The sequence below is a fragment of the Setaria italica genome, chromosome I, assembly GCF_000263155.2.
Source record: "Setaria italica strain Yugu1 chromosome I, Setaria_italica_v2.0, whole genome shotgun sequence".
Taxonomy (NCBI): domain Eukaryota; kingdom Viridiplantae; phylum Streptophyta; class Magnoliopsida; order Poales; family Poaceae; genus Setaria; species Setaria italica.
Window position 1 is genome coordinate 38,107,115 of NC_028450.1, and position 20,758 is coordinate 38,127,872.

General features: G+C 43.0%; 2 protein-coding genes across 3 annotated transcripts; both read left to right on the forward strand.

The window, feature by feature from the left end:
- The first annotated feature begins 1,570 nt into the window (after nt 1-1,570).
- Nucleotides 1,571-12,699, forward strand: LOC101769390. 2 transcript variants are annotated; one of them, XM_004953861.4, is made up of 24 exons: nt 1,571-2,268; nt 2,374-2,498; nt 2,571-2,665; nt 2,739-2,969; nt 3,412-3,499; nt 3,798-3,849; nt 4,552-4,617; nt 5,229-5,383; nt 5,472-5,542; nt 5,734-5,925; nt 6,012-6,053; nt 7,015-7,122; nt 7,304-7,393; nt 7,500-7,575; nt 8,247-8,343; nt 8,457-8,526; nt 8,639-8,815; nt 10,104-10,226; nt 11,383-11,466; nt 11,611-11,795; nt 11,879-12,017; nt 12,135-12,194; nt 12,278-12,349; nt 12,427-12,699. In XM_004953861.4, the coding sequence occupies exons 1-24, from the start codon at nt 1,817-1,819 to the stop codon at nt 12,538-12,540; spliced, it is 2,964 nt and encodes a 987-aa protein (XP_004953918.1). In that variant the 5' UTR covers nt 1,571-1,816; the 3' UTR covers nt 12,541-12,699. The 2 variants fall into 2 exon arrangements, with proteins under 2 accessions (XP_004953918.1, XP_022681897.1); XM_022826162.1 differs by lacking the exon at nt 6,012-6,053.
- A 4,904-nt stretch (nt 12,700-17,603) lies between these two features.
- On the forward strand, nt 17,604-20,362 carry LOC101770338 (shikimate kinase 1, chloroplastic). Its single transcript, XM_004953863.2, has 10 exons — nt 17,604-17,992; nt 18,500-18,546; nt 18,651-18,705; nt 18,808-18,880; nt 18,988-19,075; nt 19,194-19,276; nt 19,359-19,488; nt 19,742-19,820; nt 19,894-19,958; nt 20,078-20,362. The coding sequence occupies exons 1-10, from the start codon at nt 17,803-17,805 to the stop codon at nt 20,177-20,179; spliced, it is 912 nt and encodes a 303-aa protein (XP_004953920.1). The 5' UTR covers nt 17,604-17,802; the 3' UTR covers nt 20,180-20,362.
- The last annotated feature ends 396 nt before the right edge of the window (nt 20,363-20,758 follow it).

The following is a 20,758-nucleotide window of genomic DNA, read 5'->3' on the forward strand; positions in this document are numbered from 1 at the left end:
GGGATGTTAAAATTTAGTCATGGACTAAAATTTAGCCCCCTCAAATGGAGTAGTTCTTTGAGATGTTTGGATGATGGACTAAACTTTAGCACTTTGATTGCTAAAAGACCTTTTACCCCTCATCTACCTCTTTCCTCTACTCTTCTTCTCACTGCTCCTCGCCCTCCTCCTCCTACCCCACTGCTCCTCGCCGGAGTCCACGATTGCGTGAAGAGCATGTCGCCCCTGGCGGTCTCGAATACGGCGAAGTCCCTACTGCTCCGACCCGTCCTCGCCCCGGCCTCGTTTGCCTCTGCCTCGGCCTTCTCCCGCAGCCTCCGAATCGCCAGCTCTCGCCGCACGGCCGCGTCCATCTTCACTGCCTTTGTCCTCCCGGTCTCCCTCTCCACCACAAGCACTTTCCTGGCCTTAGGCGTCCATGGGCCTCGGCGGCGCCGCGTTCCTCGTCGGCGCGGCCGTTGGGGAAGACGTCGTGGGGGCAGCTGGAGCTGCTGCTGCAGTGGGGCCGGCCAGAGGCGGCGGGCGAGCGGAGGCGGCAGGGCTGGCTGGAGCCATCGGGTCCGGCCGGATGAGGCGGGGGCCGGCCGGAGGAGGATGGCGCCGGGATGAAGTGGTCGGATCCAGGACCTCCCCTACGGCGGCGGGCACGACGGTAGGAGCCAGAGGCGGTGGGGCCACCGGAGACCGTGAAGGTGGAGGCGGGGTCGAACGGAGGCGGGCACGACGGCGGCGGGTTCGGGCGAAGGAGGGGGGGAGAGAGTGAGGGGAAGGGGCAGGGGGGAAGTGGTCCGGGGACCACTTTTTAGTCCATTTAATCAGTTTTAGCCACCCTCAAGTGACTAAGAGCAATTCCAAGAGGCTGCTAATCTTACCCCAATACCTTTTTTAGGAAAAAAGAGAGAAAAAATGAACTCCAACAATCCACCTAAACCTTCCTCAATTTTTTAGCGACGCTAAAAAACAGCCTGCCACCACGTATATTTTAGCGTTGGCGTTCCTCCCCCAATCCTGATTCCCACACGCCCCTTCCAATGGGCCCAATACGATGACGTGGCCTGTGTTTGAAACATTGGGGGCTATTTATTAGCGATCTGCTGTGGACTGATATGTTTTTGGGGGAAATTTTTTTAGGAGAACCCCCAATACATAGTTTTGGGGAAGAATTTTTTAGGATATTCTTGGAGTTGCTCTAAAGAATTATAAGGGTGCTAAATTTTAGCACTTGAGTTTTAGCCCACCCGTTTGGGAGCACTAGTGACTAAAATGGGGGTGCTAAAATTTAGCACCCCTCCCAAACACCCCCTATATATGTTTTTTTCTTCGTGCCTTTCTGGGCCTGATCATCCAGCGGTGTGTGTGTGTGTGGATGACGATGATGACGGTTAATGTCTCTAACGTGGGCCGGCCTCGGATCGAGATTGGTCGTGGGTCAGGGAACAACAATTTCCAGGAGAGGATGGGCTGACCCATAACACATTTTGATCCAGGCCCATAGTATGCTTGTAGGACGGTTCTCGGGCTTGGCCTTTTGATATTATCATGGCGTCCAACTCGGGCCCAACCCAGAACAGGAGCAGCGGCAAGCCGTGAGAAGCGGATTAGCCGAAGCCTGGAGCGGAGCGGTGGTGCCGTGGCGTCTCCGCCTCTCTCCTCCCCGTCGCCCGCAGTCGTGCGCCACCGTCTCCGCCGCGCCACCCGCAACCCTGCTCCGGTTTTCGTTCGATCCTCCCATGCCACCACTCCTCTTCTAGTTCCTCTCCACATGCTCAAGCTAGCGATCTAGGCCGCCGATTCCTCAACATTCTGGTCCCCCGAGATGTACCACGCGATGCGGCTGCGCTGCCTCCTCATGCACCCACCGCTGTGGAGCAATTCCAGCTCCCTCGGCATCTCCGCCAGCGGCGTCACCGGAGGTTGCTTTGTCAGGAGGTTCAGCGCGGTCGGGGCGCCGCGGCCGCACGGCCCGTCCCGGCGGCTGTGCCGGTTTTACGGCTCCAAGGGCGGCGTCGGCAGCGCGGAGGCGCATGGCGCCTCGGCGGCCTCGTCGGCGCCGGGGAGCAGCGGCAGGTGCATCGAGCAGGAGCACGCGCGGCTCGGGGAGAGGGACCAGCAGGAGTGGCTAAGCGGCGAGAGGTTCCTCACGGGCTGCAAGCGGCGGGAGTCGCCGTTCCTCACCAGGCGGGAGAGGTTCCGCAGCGAGTTCCTGCGCCGCGTCGTGCCGTGGGAGAAAGGGACACTCTCGTGGCAGAATTTCCCGTACTACGTCAAGTGAGACGCGCGCACCATCTGTTCGACGTTTTGTTTGAATGAAGCTAGCATTAGTGAGATGACGACTAACTAGAGAATGTCTGCCTGTTCCTTTTGTATTGCAAGTGAGAACGCGAGGCAGCTGCTGAGTGAGTGTGTGGCATCCCACCTACGGCACAAAGGTGTCACGTCAGAGTATGGCTCGCGGCTGGAATCCTCAGGAGGGAGGATATTGCTCCAGAGCTCGCCAGGTATTAAGCAGCAAGGAGGAAGATACTTAGTGTTGCTGTAAATGCTTGGGTTGTGAGATTTGTTTAATGCAGGAACTGAGCTTTACAGGGAGAGATTTGTTAGAGCTCTTGCACATGAGTTGCGGGTACCGCTACTGGTTCTGGACAGCACCGTTCTTGCTCCATATGTAAGATACTACATGTTTACAAAGTATAAGGCATGTTGCAACTTGCAAACCTAACATCTCAAGTGACTAGCAGGATTATGGGGAAGATTACTCAGAAAGCGAGGCGGATGATGAGAATGCTGAGTCTGAGGATGAAGGCTCAGAATCTGAAATGGAAGATGAGGGCGACGAAGATTGGACAAGTAACAATGAAAAGTCTGGTGAAAGTGACGATGAGGATGCTCTCAAATCTGTGGAAGACCTGAAGAAGTCTGTGGATGACCTAAAAAAGTTGGTCCCTTGTACTATCGAGGAATTCGCCAAGGTGATCTATTTTTATACTCTGTCCAATTTTATAAACAATTACTTTTGATGTTTATCCTTAAACAAAAACATATATTTTTTCTATGTTCTGAAAACCTTTCCTGTTTATTGTACATAAAAAAGGATATCGTGCCATTTTAGTGTCTTTGTAGAAAGAAGGGGGAATCATAATGTTAACGATCTCATGGAAAGTGAGTTTTAAATGAAACTAAAAATACAATTGATAAAATAAAACTGTTGTACTACAGGATGTTTGAGAGAACTTCTCTTGTGAGTGTTGTATCATGAATTTCTTTTTAAGCAGGCTTAGGTTTTTGTTTTTGCTCTTCCCTTAATAGAGAAAAGGCAAGGAAACCATCACTTTCTATTATCTGCCCTCGTCAATGATATTCCTTACATAAATTTCGGGCTTATAACTCTCTTTCTCCCCCTTCTTATTCTAGAGAATTGTTGGTTCTGAAGAAAGTACAGCGTCAGAATCTTCTGAAACTCCTGAGTCACCAGAGGACGAGAAAAGGCCTTTCCAAAGAGGTAGTTTCCCATGATCTTTTTTTTCCTTTGGACTTTACTTAATGGACCAAAATTTGTCTTGACCACATCGCATTTCGCATTGAAAAATAAACTGCTACCGGTTGAACTTAACCAATGACTGCCTGAGCATATTTGAGGCTTGGCCCCTCTTAATTGTCTCCGGTTGGCACATAGCTGCACAGCTATGAATCTAAACCTGCTTCATCTAAAAATTCTTTGGAATCATACATAGAACTTCGGCTCTTTGGATGTTGGAGTTTAAATCTCATTTTTCTATTTTTGTAATACTGTTTTGCAGGAGATCGGGTCAAGTATGTTGGGGATCCTGCAGTTTCTGAAGCAGATCAGAGGTTATTGTTGGATGTTGATTCTCTTCCTTTTTATTTTCCCGTGTCATGTTAAACTTCTGTGTTCATTTTAAGTGTGTACTAGTAACCGTGACGAGCAATGCATGTTTAGATGATGATGATTAGGGCTTAGGCGCTACATTAGTGGTATTGGAGTTATCTATTGGTTGTGCTGAAGGTGAATATGGGCAACATTAGCAGCGTTAATGTTATTTATTGTTGGAGGAAGGTGCAACACGAAGTAAACAGGAACCCTCGGATGCGGTTGAATAGATGGATAAGATTAGCCTGTGTAGATTAAGGTGGGTGGGTGTAAACTGTAAACAACAAATAACCGTTGTGTTTCATATCAGTATATATGTTGATCCGAGTTAACTTGCCTGGTCCTTAGCTTGGCACCATGACTTGGGTCTTGACTCATTTATCTTTGTTCTGTTACTCAAATATTGAACAACGGTGGTTGATTTGGGTTTGGTCTTATGGGTGTGTGGATAGTTCAGCCTTGGTATGAGCAAGTGAGCATGCATGCATGTGCTGGTATAGCTGCATAGTGATAGATTTTTCTCCACCATATTTATGAAACTAGGAAATAAACCTCTGTTCTGGTTTCATGAATGAAGATATCACAATAAATTTACTGTACTTCATGCTAAAGTTCAGTTTCTTCACATTAACACTGATATGTACTGTATATACTATACACAGGATCATTTTGGGGAAAGTACCTACTCAAGATGGCTCAAGAAATGCCTATACTTTTATTAGCGGCAGGTGGGTGGATATATCATTCTCACATGGAACATGATAAAATGGATTTTGCACCGCACCTAATTCCAGTTCTTGCCTCCCTTTTGTATATTATTTATCCATGTCAATGTTGAAACCTAATCATGATCTTCCCTTTACCAGTAGAACTGTTGATATTACAATGTAGACTTGGTGATGTTTGTAAGCTGAAACATTCATTGTTAGTAAAATGAAAGAATTTATTATATGATTGAATATTGGCCAACAGTTTTATTTGGAACATGCTGAATATCTCATGAACTTACCTTCCAATTTGGAAAGTATGTTAGTTTAGGAATGGAGTTTCTCTCATAGGCCAGCTGTTCAGGCAACTTTGCATTCTGAATTTGAGTATTTTGGGATTTTGAAAATCTGTCCTCGTGAAATGTATTGGCAAATACCTGATTGTGGTTCCTTAGACAATTCCATCTCTATCTATTGTTATGATCCTTTTTTGTGAGCAAAATTCTTTGCTGTTGACATTCTACTGTGCATGTTTAAACTTTTACAAGCATATCCACCTTTGCGCTTGTCATGACGTCAAAATAATTATTCTTGTAGATGAAGATGAACATTTCTAACTCTAATAATCACAGGACTTTATCAAATGGGCAGCGTGGAGAGGTATATGAGATCAATGGGGATCAGGTTGCTGTAATATTTGATCCTCCTCCAGAGAAATCACATGATGGAGATGAAGATATAACTAGCAAGGAGGAAAATGCTAAACCAACGATTTACTGGGTTGATTGTATGCCTCTATTCTGTATCACTGACAGTTTTTATTTTGATCTGATATTTCCATCACCTTGATTCCATCTGATTTCCTTGTGCCTTAGCTCAGGATATTGCTCATGATCATGATACTGAGTCAGACGATTGGCATATCGCACTTGAAGCACTTTGTGAGGTGATTAAACAAAATATATCTTGACATGCATGTTTTACATGAGTTTTGAAAAGATGATGCTTTGCATATGTATATGACAACCACTCCTCACTACTTGTTTCAATCCTCCAATATTGCTGTTGTGTTGTTGGTTTCATTGAACATATTTACCTCTCTAGATGGACTTGCTAATTGAACTTTTTTCTGGCTAGGTTCTGCCATCTCTACAGCCAATAATTGTCTACTTTCCAGACAGTTCCCAGTGGTTGTCAAGAGCAGTCTCAAAATCAGATCGCAGAGAGTTTGTGCAAAGAGTTGAGGAAATGTTTGACCGACTTACTGGACCAGTTGTATTGATATGTGGGCAGAACATACTGGCAGCAGCATCCAAGGATAAGGAACATGTAAGATTTAATAACTCTTGCTTCTGCTTAGTTTCAACTTAAATAAGCAGTTTGTTAGTTCTTATGCATGTTATGAACATGTACAGCCGGCACTGATGTTCCACAATCTCTCTCGCCTATCGTCACTGGTAATTATTTTACATTATTCAAAATGTTTATTGTCCGGTACCTTTTTGTTGTAACCTTGATTTATTTTTTTCCTTTCATTTATGATGCAAATCTATATATCATCTCTTCAGTACTTGCATCAGATGTCTTTCTTAACTTTTTTAATGCAAGTCATGTTTGAATAGATTTTATTGTTCTTATATCAAGGGTTTTGGTCGATTGTTTCCATTCTTTTGGTAACTAATGCATGAGCTTTTTGTGGTTAAATTGTTGTTTTCGTTTTGCATGGCAAGTTGTCCATAAGACACCAGTAGTTGGTTTACATTGTGAAGCGTGATTGTCTAGCAAGCTCATTTATGTCCATTTTATCAGTTATTAGCACCTTATTTGCAAATGATGACTGGTGATATATGTTTTGCATTCCATAGAGAGGCTAGAGAAACAGAGAATGTGGGTCATTACTCAGACATGGTTCATGCCTGGATGTAAGGGCTATTTGGTTTGATGACAAAACTGCCACCCCAAACTTACTGAAGTTTGGCAATAACAACTTTTGGTCACCAATTTGGCAACCCATGGGATTGCCAAACTATTGCAAGGAAATGAACTAGATTTTCGATTGTGAAAAGAGTCTTACCAAAGTTTGTTAGCAAACAAAATGCTTACTGAAATTGGTCGACATTACCAAAATTTGGTAAGGCAAGCAATCGGAACTCTTTTGGCATAGAACCAAACAGTCCCTAAACCAGCTTGATTTTACATTGATTGAACTTGTTGTACCCAAATGAAAACTACTTACAAAATGTAGTTTGCACTTTTCACAAATTGTGAAAGCTGTATATTTAGCCTTGTTTTGCCATTTCTTTTGTACTGTTTGAAAGAACTGCTTTCTTTTCAATATTTTCTATGAAAGTTTAAGTTTATCTTCTCAATTCTCATATTACACAATCAGTATGACTCATTTGAAATGTTTCTATGCAGCCATCACCATTGAAGCGGCTGGTAGGGGGCCTCAAGGGACAAAAATATTCCAGATCCAGTGACATATCAAAGCTCTTCACCAATAGTCTTACTGTTCCTCTTCCAGAGGTAGCATCTTTTGCCAATCCGATTTACAAAGCAGCACTACCAAATCAAACTACTCTCTCCATCCCAAAATATAAGCACTTGAATTGCAGTGCCAGTCCGCATTTCAATTACAAGTGTCCTGTAGCTTGAGGCTCAGAGCATACAGCCTCTTAACTTCTTTTCTTATTTATTTTGCATACAGGAAGATGAACAACTACGAGTTTTTAATAATCAGATCGAAGAGGATAGAAAAATTATCATTTCAAGGCATAACCTCGTTAAATTACACAAGGTATGGATGCATATCTTGCACCTCCCATCCATCTCCTGCATTCATGCAGGTTGCCACTTCTCTTATGTGGTTCTGACTTCATGCAAGCCATTATTGATTCATGCAGGTGCTTGAAGAGCATGATCTTTCTTGCGTGGAGCTTTTGCATGTGAAGTCTGATGGTGTTGTTTTAACAAAACAAAGTATGTCTACTCAAAATTTTCAGGCCATGCCTGAGCTGGACTTTCATACATATGATACCAGTTTATAATTTTATTACTGGCTTGTCTTCTGCTGGTTCATTGCAAGAAAAATTTGGAAGGAAAAATAATTTTATTACCAACTATTTTGACAATATTCTTATTTCCTTTTTCGGGTTAAGTGCTTCTGTTCCTGTTCACGAGAACTACTATCATTACCAACTTGAAGTGCCACTAACCCTCAACAACTGCGACCAACTGTACTTGCTTCCTGTTTTCACCTAGGTGGCAGGTTTGGGACTGGTTACCTTTATGTACTAGAATCCTGGTGCCAGATTAATGTTTTCACAGTGAAGCTTTCATAATGGCAGCATGATGTTTCTACATTTGAATATAATGTAAAATTCAGTTGCATGATGAATCAGTGAAAGTTCTTGACACACATGCATGGGGAATGAGGGGGGCTGAGATATCCAGCAAACACTATAGTTGGTAGGGTGTAGATGGAAAAGTATTAAAAATATTCGTTATCCTAATTTTACATTGCAAAAGTGCACATGTTGAAAGAGCGAAGTGGGATTAAGGGCTACTTGAAATATAGTTAACTGTTCCCATTGCCAGTCCTATGTACCATATGTGGGATGAGTACTCAATGAGTATGTTGTTCATTGCAGAAGCGGAGAAGGTCGTTGGATGGGCTAGAAGTCACTATCTATCATCGACAACCCTTCCTTCTATCAAGGGTGACAGGTTAATAATTCCCCGTGAGAGGTACATCTGCTTCACATTGAATATTTCTTTTAGGGAAACATTGGATATTGTTTTAGTTGGTCATTTTACTTAGGTTAATCTCTTACTGCTAATGTTTTAACGTTTATTTGAAGTCTGGATATAGCAATAAAGAGACTAAAGGAGCAGGGTATTACAACTAAGAAATCCTCTCAAAATCTGAAGGTATTCATTCATTTATCTATCCCATAAAGTTAACTTCTCTCCACCTTTCTATAATATATCATAGCTACTTGTCCTATATGCCCATCCAAACTCGTAACTTTTTTTACTTCAGGTTTTGGCTAAAGATGAGTATGAACGCAATTTCGTTTCCGCTGTTGTACCTCCGAATGAAATTGGAGTGAAATTTGATGATATTGGCGCACTTGAGGATGTCAAGAGGACGTTGGATGAGCTTGTTACTCTTCCGATGAGGAGACCTGAGCTTTTCTCGCATGGAAATTTATTAAGGGTATGACTTGCTTTACTGCTAGATATATTTTTTTTGCTTCTCCTTTTCTGCTAGAAATATCATGGAACCCTGAGTATTGCATTTAAATCATTGTTTTATACTAGACAGAAACATAAGTCACTTCATATTAGCATGAACTCAGGTTAGGTGGGAAGTAATTAGTTATTTCAGTATTTTCCCCCTTGATTTTATTTGAAAGGAATACTTCAAAGAAGCTGTTGCTTCAGAATTCTTTTTCAAGCTTCCAGAAACATGTTTCATAACTTAAGGGTTATGATGTGTTGTTAATGACCACATGCTGTAGATGTCAATTGATTTCTTTCAGTGTATGCTGTTGCTACAGTAGACAAGATGCAATAACAAAAATTGCCTGCCTCTTTTTGGAATAATCTCATTCCCATTGACGCTGCACTTTTACTGCATCCTCTTGCACTCTAGTGAAGTAATACCAAATATACCAATATTGCTAACGAGTGTAAGCATAGTTTATGTGGATGCATTCATTACGTCCTCATAGCCTTTAGCTAGTTTACTGTGATTTACTATTGGACATTGGGCTATTCATCTGCCAAGAAGTAATTGCTGAGTCCTTTTGGCAGTAGATTGTTATCTTTTTTTTTCTTGACCATGGGGAGAGACTCCCAGCTGGGCATTTTTAATTGTAAGGTGGAGTACCAAACCCTGGCTGGCCAAGAAACTTACTGAAACCAGTTTCTTAGGGAGGTACCCTGTACCCACAGATTGTGAACCCCGGGTTTGAGCTCGGATGTCTGTCCTCTCAACTGGAGGCATTAACCATCCAAGCTAGTGCTCGGTTTAGATTGCTATCGATTTATCATACATAACTGCATATTTATTCACCTAATTGTATTTAAGACTAGTTTTATGATAATTTCTTCTCAATGCTCAATTGATGATTAAAGCATAGCAAATTTCATATGCATGCAGAAACAAATTTTAGCGTTCAAGTCAAGCAGATGAACCAAACACAGAATCTTCAATTAAGTTAATCTGTGGTTCTTAAATAAACTGTTTCATATATTCCAAAATGTGGAGATTGTGCAATTGAAGTACACACTTGTTGCAGATAAACAACCTGTGGAGATTCTGCAACTAGAATCACCACTTTCATGGTTCTTAGACAGTTTGTTGCTTGAGCTCCATTTTCTAAATGTTGAGTTCTATCAATTAGTCTACTTGTCATATTTATCTTATCAGTTCTGCATGTTTGAATTGCTCTTTAGTGCTTTACTGAATTTCTGACAAGGACCCATGTGGGCCTTCTCAGCCCTGTAAAGGTGTTTTGCTTTTTGGCCCCCCTGGGACAGGAAAAACGCTCTTGGCAAAAGCCCTTGCAACAGAAGCTGGAGCAAATTTTATCAGCATAACTGGTTCTACACTCACATCAAAGGTAATTTCATTTGACTTTTGTCTTTTTATGGACTTTTTCAATTATTTTTAGTTTATGTAATCATATGTAAAGTGAATTATAGCTGCAAAGTAAGATTCATAATATTTGTTACCTGAACTATCATTTCTTGCAAAAACATTCTAAAAGATTGTATAATCCATGTTGCTGAGTAAACTGTGAAGGTGTTCACACTGTGAACACCTGAAAATGATTTATGAGTAGAACAAACATTCGATCTTTATTTTTTTTTGTGGATCAACAAACATTCATAAACTTTCAATCTTGATAGTTTCTTCTATGTAGGCATACATTTTTGGGTTGGCCATTGACTTTGGTAGTTAGGTTCTTTGCTTCATATAAAGCTACCAAATGGTTTCATGACATACATAAACTTTATTTTGTGCAAAGATGGATCACAACAATTTTTGTTAGTTTTTAGGGGAAAAAGTTCAGTTATTAAATATTTAAAATAGGTTTTGTCTGGTTGAGGCATGGAGACACTCCTGTCTTGGACAATGCAGGGTGTGAGCACATCCACGTGTTTGATTGAACTTATGGCGTGAATAAAATATACATGCAGGATAAGTGGACCCAACTTATGATAATGTCTCCCAAATTTGCCAAATGCAAGATTTTTGTTTCATGCTGCACTCGATTGGTGCAGGCTTGCCTAGTCACCCATTGTTGACTGGTGACTCAGTGGTTGAGCTAAAAATTGGTGGTGATTTGTGCCATTAGTGATGGCTGGTGATAGCTAGTGATGGTCTACATGGTCATTGCTATACTGCAGTAACCAATAAATACTGCCAATAGCTGACACTATTAATATTTTTGAACAGAATTTTGGGTTTTCTCAAATTGAATTGCTTATGTTTATGACATCTAATTGAACACAGAAAGCACCATTTTTGTACCTTTCGAAAGAAACCAGTTTTGTCAATTCATACAATTATCACATAACAGCCAGGACCATCTGCAGTAAATCACACATCAGAATATATTAGCAACAATGAAATTCTTATACCCTTGTACAGGCAACCAAAGAACTTGCATGATCCTAAAAACAAGATGACCATTGACCAGCACTATCCCATGCATATATGCTAGCTCATTTTCCAAGCAAGTACTCCCTTAAAACTATATTTTCTTTAAACAGTGGTTTGGAGATGCTGAGAAGCTCACGAAGGCCCTTTTTTCCTTTGCGAGTCGATTAGCCCCCGTCATCATATTTGTGGACGAGGTATGTTTACTAAAAGAAAGAAGACACAAATGCTTATGTACTCTTGAACCATTTATTGCCATTTCTTTGGCTGAAGTTTTGACAAGATTCAACATACAATGGTTTTGCACAACCTCTTGGTATGACACAGTTTGGTTGTTATAGGTTGACAGCTTACTTGGTGCAAGAGGAGGTGCATTTGAGCACGAAGCAACAAGAAGGATGCGGAACGAATTTATGGCAGCTTGGGATGGTCTCAGGTCCAAAGAGAGCCAACGGATCCTTATTCTTGGTGCTACAAATCGTCCATTTGATCTAGACGATGCTGTGATACGGCGTTTACCTAGACGGTAACATCTAAATCCCTGTAATGCTTCTGACATAGATTTAAGTGCTTGTCTGGCAAGATGTTCATCAGTTCCATCATCTACAGGATATATGTTGACCTTCCAGATGCACAGAACCGAATGAAGATTCTGAAGATTTTACTTGCTAAAGAAAAGTTAGAATCTGATTTTAAGTTCGATGAGCTTGCAAATGCCACAGAAGGTTATTCAGGGAGCGACCTAAAGGTACCAAACTTGAGAAATCGTTACATTTCTGTTTCCTGCAATGCAGAAGAATGAAATCGGTCGTTCTGTTTTATCTTTTTGAGTCTATATGCAACCATTCACTCTTCATATCTGCAGAACCTGTGTGTGGCTGCAGCATATCGGCCTGTTCACGAACTTTTAGAAGAAGAAAAGAAGGTGCTCGTGCTCTTCTAAACTGTTACAAGTGTAAAATTTACTTTCAGTCTCTTGGTTCCTGACATGATTCCCATCTTTTCTAGGGAGGTGTGAGTAACGAGAGCAGTTATTTGAGACCGCTTAAATTGGATGATTTTATACAAGCAAAAGCTAAGGTATCTATAACCCGGATTATTTTATTGTAACTCTTTGTTTTTATTTTATTTTAACAATGGTTATTTTCCCAACTCAGGTTAGCCCGTCTGTTTCTTATGATGCAACAAGTATGAATGAATTGAGGAAATGGAATGAACAGTACGGGGAAGGTGGCAGCAGGACAAAATCACCCTTTGGGTTTGGCAACTGACATTGCAGTAGAGATTTTCCAACCCTGTATCATCTGTACCATTCATAGATGCCTGTTCTAAAATAGGAAATCAGTCTATTTTGTTTTCACCTAGAGCCATGTACAAACAACAAAATATCTAATCAAATGCCAATTTTCCCTGCTATCTATCTACCTAAATACCGGAAGGTATTGTCAGTGTGCAATCAGAAAGAATGAACCGTCTTATCTTATACATTAGAAAATGATGCGACTGAGCTGCAATCTTCTTCGAATGAACATTAAGCTTAACAAGATGTAAGTGGCTCCAGAGTTTTCTGCTTATCTAATCAAAGTCTAATCCTCCGTCAGTACGGAGCCAGTCGATAGTAGAGCTTCAGTGTATCGATTCTACAACGTAGCCAGTCGATGGTTCGAACCCCCAGGATGTTGAAAGATAACTTTCAATCCTTTCCTGTTGAAACAGAATTTGAACTGCTGCCAGAAGAGTTTTGTATTGTTGTTTTGCCCTCGTATTGGAGGAGTGTAGGTTTAGTTCTTCATACCTGCGAACTGTGTGCAATATTCAACTGGCGTACAACTGAACTATCATCTGAGTCGTCCATGACAGAGACTGAGAACACGATCCCTCAATTCAGATATCAGATTACATCCACGCAAAGCGGAGTAGTTGGAACAAACGAACGTGGATTCTGCAAATCGCGTCGTTCTCAAGCCGCAGCACCACATGCGTCCGAATCCCCCAAATTCGTGGCCACGGCATTTGGCTCACGCCAGCATTGATGGGTCGCATTGGGCATCTGGGGAATCTATTTCTGTCCGTGCAGAATTGCAGATGCACAGTCATGCTCCAGTGGCAATGTTTTCGCGTCCTGGGCAATCATGCTGGCTGGGCGGGCAGTGAGCAAGTGGGCACACCATGATTGGTACAGTACCACTTTGATATACTAGGGTTGATCTACGTACTGCAGCTCTGCAACAGTCTTGTACTGTTTGTACAGTGTCTCTTTCATTTTGCAGCTGAGGGGATTGTTATAGTGTTCGCTTAGCTCCACTTTCTTTACTGACAAAAAATGTGAAGGTCTGCTGTCCTATTCACTTGTTCAGAAGCAACAGTCTGTCCATTTCTAGATGTCCCTCCTAGGCTTCACGTGACAATTAACGCTACCTGTAAATGTACTGCAACTATGATGCCTTATATTGGGAAACATTAGCTTCCAAAGTTCGATGGCTACGGTTGGGAATCGAGTTGTTTTGTTTTTTCGTTAAAAAGTTCCAACTAAGAGTGGACTCACCTATGTGAACACACGCGTAGAAGTCGGAAATGTTCATACCCCTCAATACATGTCCGCTCTTAATTGGTGGAAAGATCAAAGATAAGGAGATTCGCCGAGGCCACATGCGCTGTGCTCTTAATTGGTGAAAGCCAAAGTCTGTGGCCAGATTTTTTTTAACTTTTTACGGCTGTGTCTCAATGCCTGGTTAAATTATCACTGTCTCTTTCCACACGGAAACAAGTTGAGTACATATGTACTGCAGTCATCAATGCCTTAGTCCAAAATTTGTCAGTGATCCTCACTCTGAGAGTCCTGTTCGTTCTCTCTGCAAGACCATTCTGCTGAGGTGTCTTCGGCACTGTCTTCTCTTGCTGGATACCATGCATTCTGCAGTATCTTTCAAATAGTCCTCTATACTCACCACCATTGTCTGATCCGATGCATTTCAGCTTTCTGCCAATTTCCCTTTTAATCTTGGCATGGAATTCTTTGAAAGCATCCAATACATGATATTTGTTCTTCAAGACATATGCAAAGATCTTTCTAGAATGGTCATCAATAAATGTGATAAAATATAAAACCCCACTAACTGAGTTCTCTGTCATGGAACAAATATCAGTGTGGATAAATCAAGAATATCATTTGCACGATGTGGAGTAGTGGATGTACGAAAAATAACCCTATGTTGTTTACTAGCTAAACAATCTACACAGGATCTCAAGGTCATACCTTTCACCTTAGGGAGTAAGTTCTTGTGAGCAAGGGAGTGCAACCCCTTCTCACTCATATGTCCAAGCCTCTCGTGCCACAATTCAATGCTGGAATTTGTCTCAGCAACATTCACTTGTTGCTTGCATAGCTTGATCTTGGTCACATAAAAACATCCTTGTTTATCTTCACGAGCCACAATCAAGGAACCCTTGGTGAGCTTCCATTTTCCTTCACCAAAGTGACTACCAAGTCCAACATCTTCGAGCTTTCCCACAGACATCAAATTCAACCATTCAGGAACATGCCTCACATCTTCAAGTATCAACTTGCAGCCTGTACTTGTCTCAATACATACAGTGCCCTTGCCAACAATGGTTGACGAATCTCTGTTTCCCATCCTCACATAACCAAATTCACCACTAGTATAGGATGTGAAATACTTCCTGTGAGATATGAGATGAAAAAAGGTACCCGAGTCCACTACCCAACTCAAATCATCATCACGAATAGCACTGAAATAACTATCATCTTCAATAATGAGATAGTCCTCACCGGCTGCAGTTAGTGCTAAATTTGTCTCACCTTTTTGCTCAATTTTTTGCCTTGTTTTGCTACAAGCTCTCTTTTGTAGAATCTGCACTGATTTCTTTTGTGGCCTTCCTTACTGCAATGATAGCAAATAATAGGTGACTTTGGACGTGCCTGTGATCCCCTAGATTTGCTTCTGCCATGCTAAATTTTCACTTGAGTTTGATCACAGCTTTCTTCTTTATTTTCAGCAACATATGCATATGACAGCAAATTGTTGCCCTTTTCTTTTCTTCTGGCTTCCTCATTCATCAGGCTGTTCTTCACCATCTCAAGAGTCAGCTTACCATCTAGAGCTGAATTGCTAAGTGACACAACAAGCGTGTTCCAGCTGTCTGGCAATGAGCTCAACAATAGCAATGTTTGCACTTCATCATCAAGATTTATTTTCATAGCTGTCAGCTGATTTATGTGGCCTTAGAAGACATTCAAGTGTTCAATAATACTGCTGCCATTTCGGTACTCTAGCTTTGCAAGCCGCTTTATCACTGAGACCTTGTTCACTGCTATCTTCCGCTCATACATAAACTTCAACTTTTGCCACACCTTGAATGCATCAATGTCATTAGCAATATGGTGGAAAATATTATGGTTGCACTCTGAAATTTCGTGGCGCTCTCTCTCTTTCCATAGGCTTCTTACTTTTCTTGTGCTAAAACCACCCAAAAATTGGTCCACACGTTTCTCTTACATGTGGGCCTGCTCAGTAGGAGCTTGCCCACGAGGATTTTCCAACAGTTGGTGGCGTGACGGTATTGCTACTCTGAAGAGTTGGTTCTGGATCTGACCAATCCACCAGCTGCCATTTAGTCGTGTGGTTGGTGGCTTAGTCTCAAGCTCGGACCGGTCGCTTAAGTAATAGGAAAAAAAGGGGCACTCAACAGTTGCCAGATCCCACTGTCTGAAGAAACAGGAGCGGCGTGCCCCTACACCCCCACTTTGTTTGGACTTTTATCCTCCCACAAATTGCAACAGTGTCATGGAATATGCTGTTATCGCTGTGCCATTGATATTCTTTAATTAACTACAATATTTGATGATTCTGTGATCCTTGATAAGCCCGATAGGTCGGCATGCATTTGTTGATCAAAGAACATATATGTACGATGCTGCTCTGTTGATCACTGTATTCCGGATGCTTTTTCCTTGAAATACTATCCTCGAACTCTGTTGGTAAAAAGTAAGTTCCAGAAGAAAAAGATGGAAGGGCGATGAAGTATTCCAACCTATTTTTCGAAGCAGGCACCAGGGACGGCCCATGCGTAATGTGTGATCTTTTCTCGGATGTTCGATTGATTCCGGATAAGGCCACCGTACGATTCCGCCGAGATGCCCCCTTCCCACCAACCGCGTCAGGCTGACGTGGCACCCCACGGTAGGTGACTCATCCCCGTACTAAATCCATTAGCTAGATTCCCAACTAACCCCTCATACTTTCCTGACTAAAATACCCATTGCTCAAACGGATAAACCGAGGAATCCTGGTCTTCAAAATTTTAAGAAAATACGGGGATGCTCGGTAGTGCCGGCTGCCGCTACAGGCCCATTTCACATTTTAGTGCAGATCATTATCCCTAAGAAAGACAAGCAATCTCATAGGACAAATAAATTACTGGAGCAGGTGGTTAGAGTACAACATCTAGCAAACCCGAATTCGACTCCCTGTGGGAGCGAATTAAACGGATCTGATATAAAAAATATTAAAAATAGGTAGGAACTTCCCTGCTAACTTCGATAAAAAAATTAACAACTACTAGCACCTCAGAATGCAATTGTCTTGTCACCAACCAGAGCTTGATCGTGTGCTCTCCTATCGGCTTGTCACCAACCAGAGCTTGATCATTTGCTCTCCTATCGGCTGGGCGGCAACCAGGGGCAGAGCTAGAACTGCAGCCGGACTTGGACTGGACTAGGGCAAATTGATTTTACAATGAGATAATGATTTGATTTGAGGCTATTTGAGCTGATTTATACTGCATAAAACGTGGAAATACATGCAGTTTTATGAGCTCGTCCCGAGCTACAGCGTGGACAGCCTGGGGCCTAGATCCGCCCCTGGCGGCACCTGCAGCTGTGCGCTTGCTGCCGAGCAGCTGGGCTATTGAGCTGCAGCCGCTATTAAAAAGCTGAAGCGAGCACACCTGCAGCAAACATATTTCTCGGAAATCTGAACAAACTCCAACATAAATTCATTCCAGCGTAGAAAACTGGGTTTTTGGAAGGCCATCATCCAAATCAAAGAGATACAAACATTTCACCAAATCTTAACTGTCAACATCCTCCTCCTTTCATACGTTCAAAAGATTCTTAAAAATCAACCATTTTTTTCACTAAACAAACGTGTGGCCCCGCGTGCTGGCCGCGCACCTACCACCACGGATCACATGGTAGCCTGGTAGGTAACCAAAGGGTAGTAGACATGTCAGGTCAAATGCCAAGGGCAAAATGGTAATTGGACCCGAATTTACGCAACTACTCGGCATCGTGTTCCGGCGCCCCACGTCGCGACGCGCACCCGGCGCTATTTGGACGTCCCCACATTTCCACCGCTCCCTTCGCCGCCACCAGCTACCACCTCCTGCCCCCCTCCTCTCTTCATTGGAGCTCTGAATCGCAGCAGAGATCGAGCCGTAGGCCGTAGCTGACTGGTCGCCGCGTCCCCCCTCTCTCCCGGCGTAGCAGCAGAGCACCGCCCGGCGAGCGAGCAATGGAGGCGGGGGGCGTGGGTCTGGCGCTGCAGACGCGGGCGGCGGGCTTCGGCACCGGCCGGCGCCGGGGCGGGCTGCAGTCGCCGATCGGCAGCTTGAGGGTCGCTGACCCGGCGGGAGCAGCGGTCGCCGTGCGGGCTCGCGGGTCCAAGCCCGTCGCCCCGCTCCGCGCGAAGAAGTCGTCCGGGGGTACACGGTCTTCGCCTCTCTGTTTTTTTTCCCTTTATGTGTGGTCTGATCGGCGTGATTCGTCATTTTTTTTTCTTTTCGGTCGATTTAAGTGCACCTGTTTTGTTCCATTTGATGTGAAATTCGGTCCGTTCTAATCGAACCAATGCGAATCGGGCATATTTTGATTGGCAATAGTTGTTCGGGTTGCATGGAATTGGCGTTTGATTTGGCTGAACAAGTTTGGTTCGACTTATTTCATGGGTTGGTTTGAGGGGTTCGCGGGAAAAGATCTATACTCTATGAGTGGTTTGCCTCGTCCGCGGGTGTTTCAAATTGATAAATCGGTGGGATTTGGATTATTGGAGAGAGAAAAGGAAAATAGGAAGATGGAGCTTCATGCTTATATCCCTATGGTTGATCCATTACGGAGAAATTTAGATTTATCAGAAGTTCATGGCATGCGATACGCCAAATTCAGTCAGAATATCAGATTGACATTTTCTACATGATCTTACGCTTATGCAGGACATGAAAACTTGCATAACTCCGTTGACGAAGCACTCCTGTTGAAGGTATTCACCAATATCTTGGATTCCTGATATAATCACACCAATAGTTATTCTGGAGAGTCCATTTGTTTTTCCATCAGCCTAATTTTGTCGTGTTGTGATTTCAGAGAAAATCAGAAGAAGTTTTATTCTACTTGAACGGGAGGTGTATTTACTTAGTAGGTAAGTTCTCATCCTCCTGTATTACTGTCGCTAAGGGTGTCAAGTTTTAAATGAAACCTCCATAGTTGAATTTGTGATTGACGAGCGAGTGTGTATCTGCAGGAATGATGGGTTCTGGAAAAAGTACTGTGGGGAAGATTATGTCTGAAGTCTTGGGGTACTCATTCTTTGACAGGTTTGTGTTTCTTTAAGAAAGCGAAGTACTAGCAATTTAGGAAGGTTTTCTTTAGATGTTCATGCTGATGCAGAGGTAAGACTTATTGCTCTGAATTATGTTTACAGTGATAAATTGGTGGAACAAGCTGTGGGAATGCCTTCAGTTGCACAAATATTCAAGGTTCATAGTGAAGCCTTCTTCAGGGATAATGAGGTAACAGTTGCTGAATTTATCTGCTACTGTTAACGCTCTCTGGTGTATAGTTTTGTCTATCTGTATTGGGTGCTTTTGAATATTGATTTCCCTTTCGATTTTGTTTCATGCCTTGCAGAGTAGTGTCTTGAGGGATTTGTCCTCAATGCGGAGATTAGTTGTTGCCACTGGAGGTGGTGCTGTTATCCGACCAGTTAACTGGTATCTACAGTTCTTCCGCTTTAAATAGGGTGCATTCTTTGCTTCTAATTGATCATGTTGTGATCTGTTATTTCATTACCAGGAAATATATGAAGAAGGGCCTATCTGTTTGGTTAGATGTTCCCTTGGATGCTCTTGCTAGGCGTATTGCTAAAGTGGGAACTGCCTCTCGTCCTCTTCTGGATCAACCATCTGGTGATCCATACACAATGGTAGCTACTTGTTCCTTCAACTTCTTCAATTTGTCATGGACAAAAGGTGCTACATAGATCCACTTTAAGCCTTGAAGCCCTACCCTGGATTCTTGACCTTTATTTGTGGTATCTGTAGGCTTGCTCACACTTTTTATGTTAGTAACCTACCCTGGATTCTTGACCTTTATTTGTGGTATCTGTAGGCTTGCTCACACTTTTTTTTTATGTTAGTTCTAATATGAATGTCTCACTGAGTTCCTTTTTTTGTTAGGCCTTCTCTAAGCTCAGCATGCTTGCGGAGCAAAGGGGTGATGCTTATGCAAATGCGGATGTAAGGGTTTCTCTAGAAGGTAAGGTTTTGACACCTGATCATTGTTTTTGTTCAATGCCCCATGGATTAACACGTCTGTGTGGCATTTGCAGAGATTGCATCTAAACAGGGTCATGATGATGTCTCTAAGCTGTCACCAACTGATATCGCTATTGAGGTATGCATAAATTCTTAATGCCTATCAGGCCACCACTTGGCACAATGTGAATTTCATTTGCTCCTCCCACATATCATTGTTACAACTCTCCTAACATATCACTCCTGGTCACCTTGCAGTCACTTCATAAGATCGAGAGCTTCGTCATCGAGCACACCGCTGACGATGCAGCTGGTGACTCGCAAGCCGAGTCGCAGGTCCAAAGGATACAGACCTTGTAGAACGCCGATCCTTTTTGTTGTACTTGTACCCCGTAGTGTACCACAACCTAGAGCATCGTTGAGTTATTTGTTCATTGCAGTGTCAAGAGGGTCGAAAAAGAGACCTGAAGCCTCTCATTTTGTTGTAAGTTGTAAAGGAATGGAATAAGGAAGCTAATCCGAAGTGCCCCGTTGGCTGAAACATCACTGTCTTCTTTCCTGGGTTTGCTTTTGTTTGCCCGAATGAGGTTTTCGCCCCTGTCTGCTGAACATCTGCATAGGACGTCTCAACAAACTTCTGCTGCTCCAACAACTATGGTCTATGGGTCCGCCCCCACGAGCAGCGCCAGAAGAAAAACAAATTCATGCGTTTGCGCCCAGTCAGCGTTCACTGCTTGCTACGCGGATGCTTCACTGCCGTGTCAACGTGGCGGCGAAGTCGCCGTCGGCGGGAAGGGCTCGGCGCCTCGTACGACCGGAGGGAGGACCTCGACCACATGTTCGTATAGCTCGACGGACCCACGAGCACGGCGTGGGAGTAGTTGCCCGCTCGCATGCAGCATGGCCCCATTTCATTGCCGCCACATTACCATTTCGCAG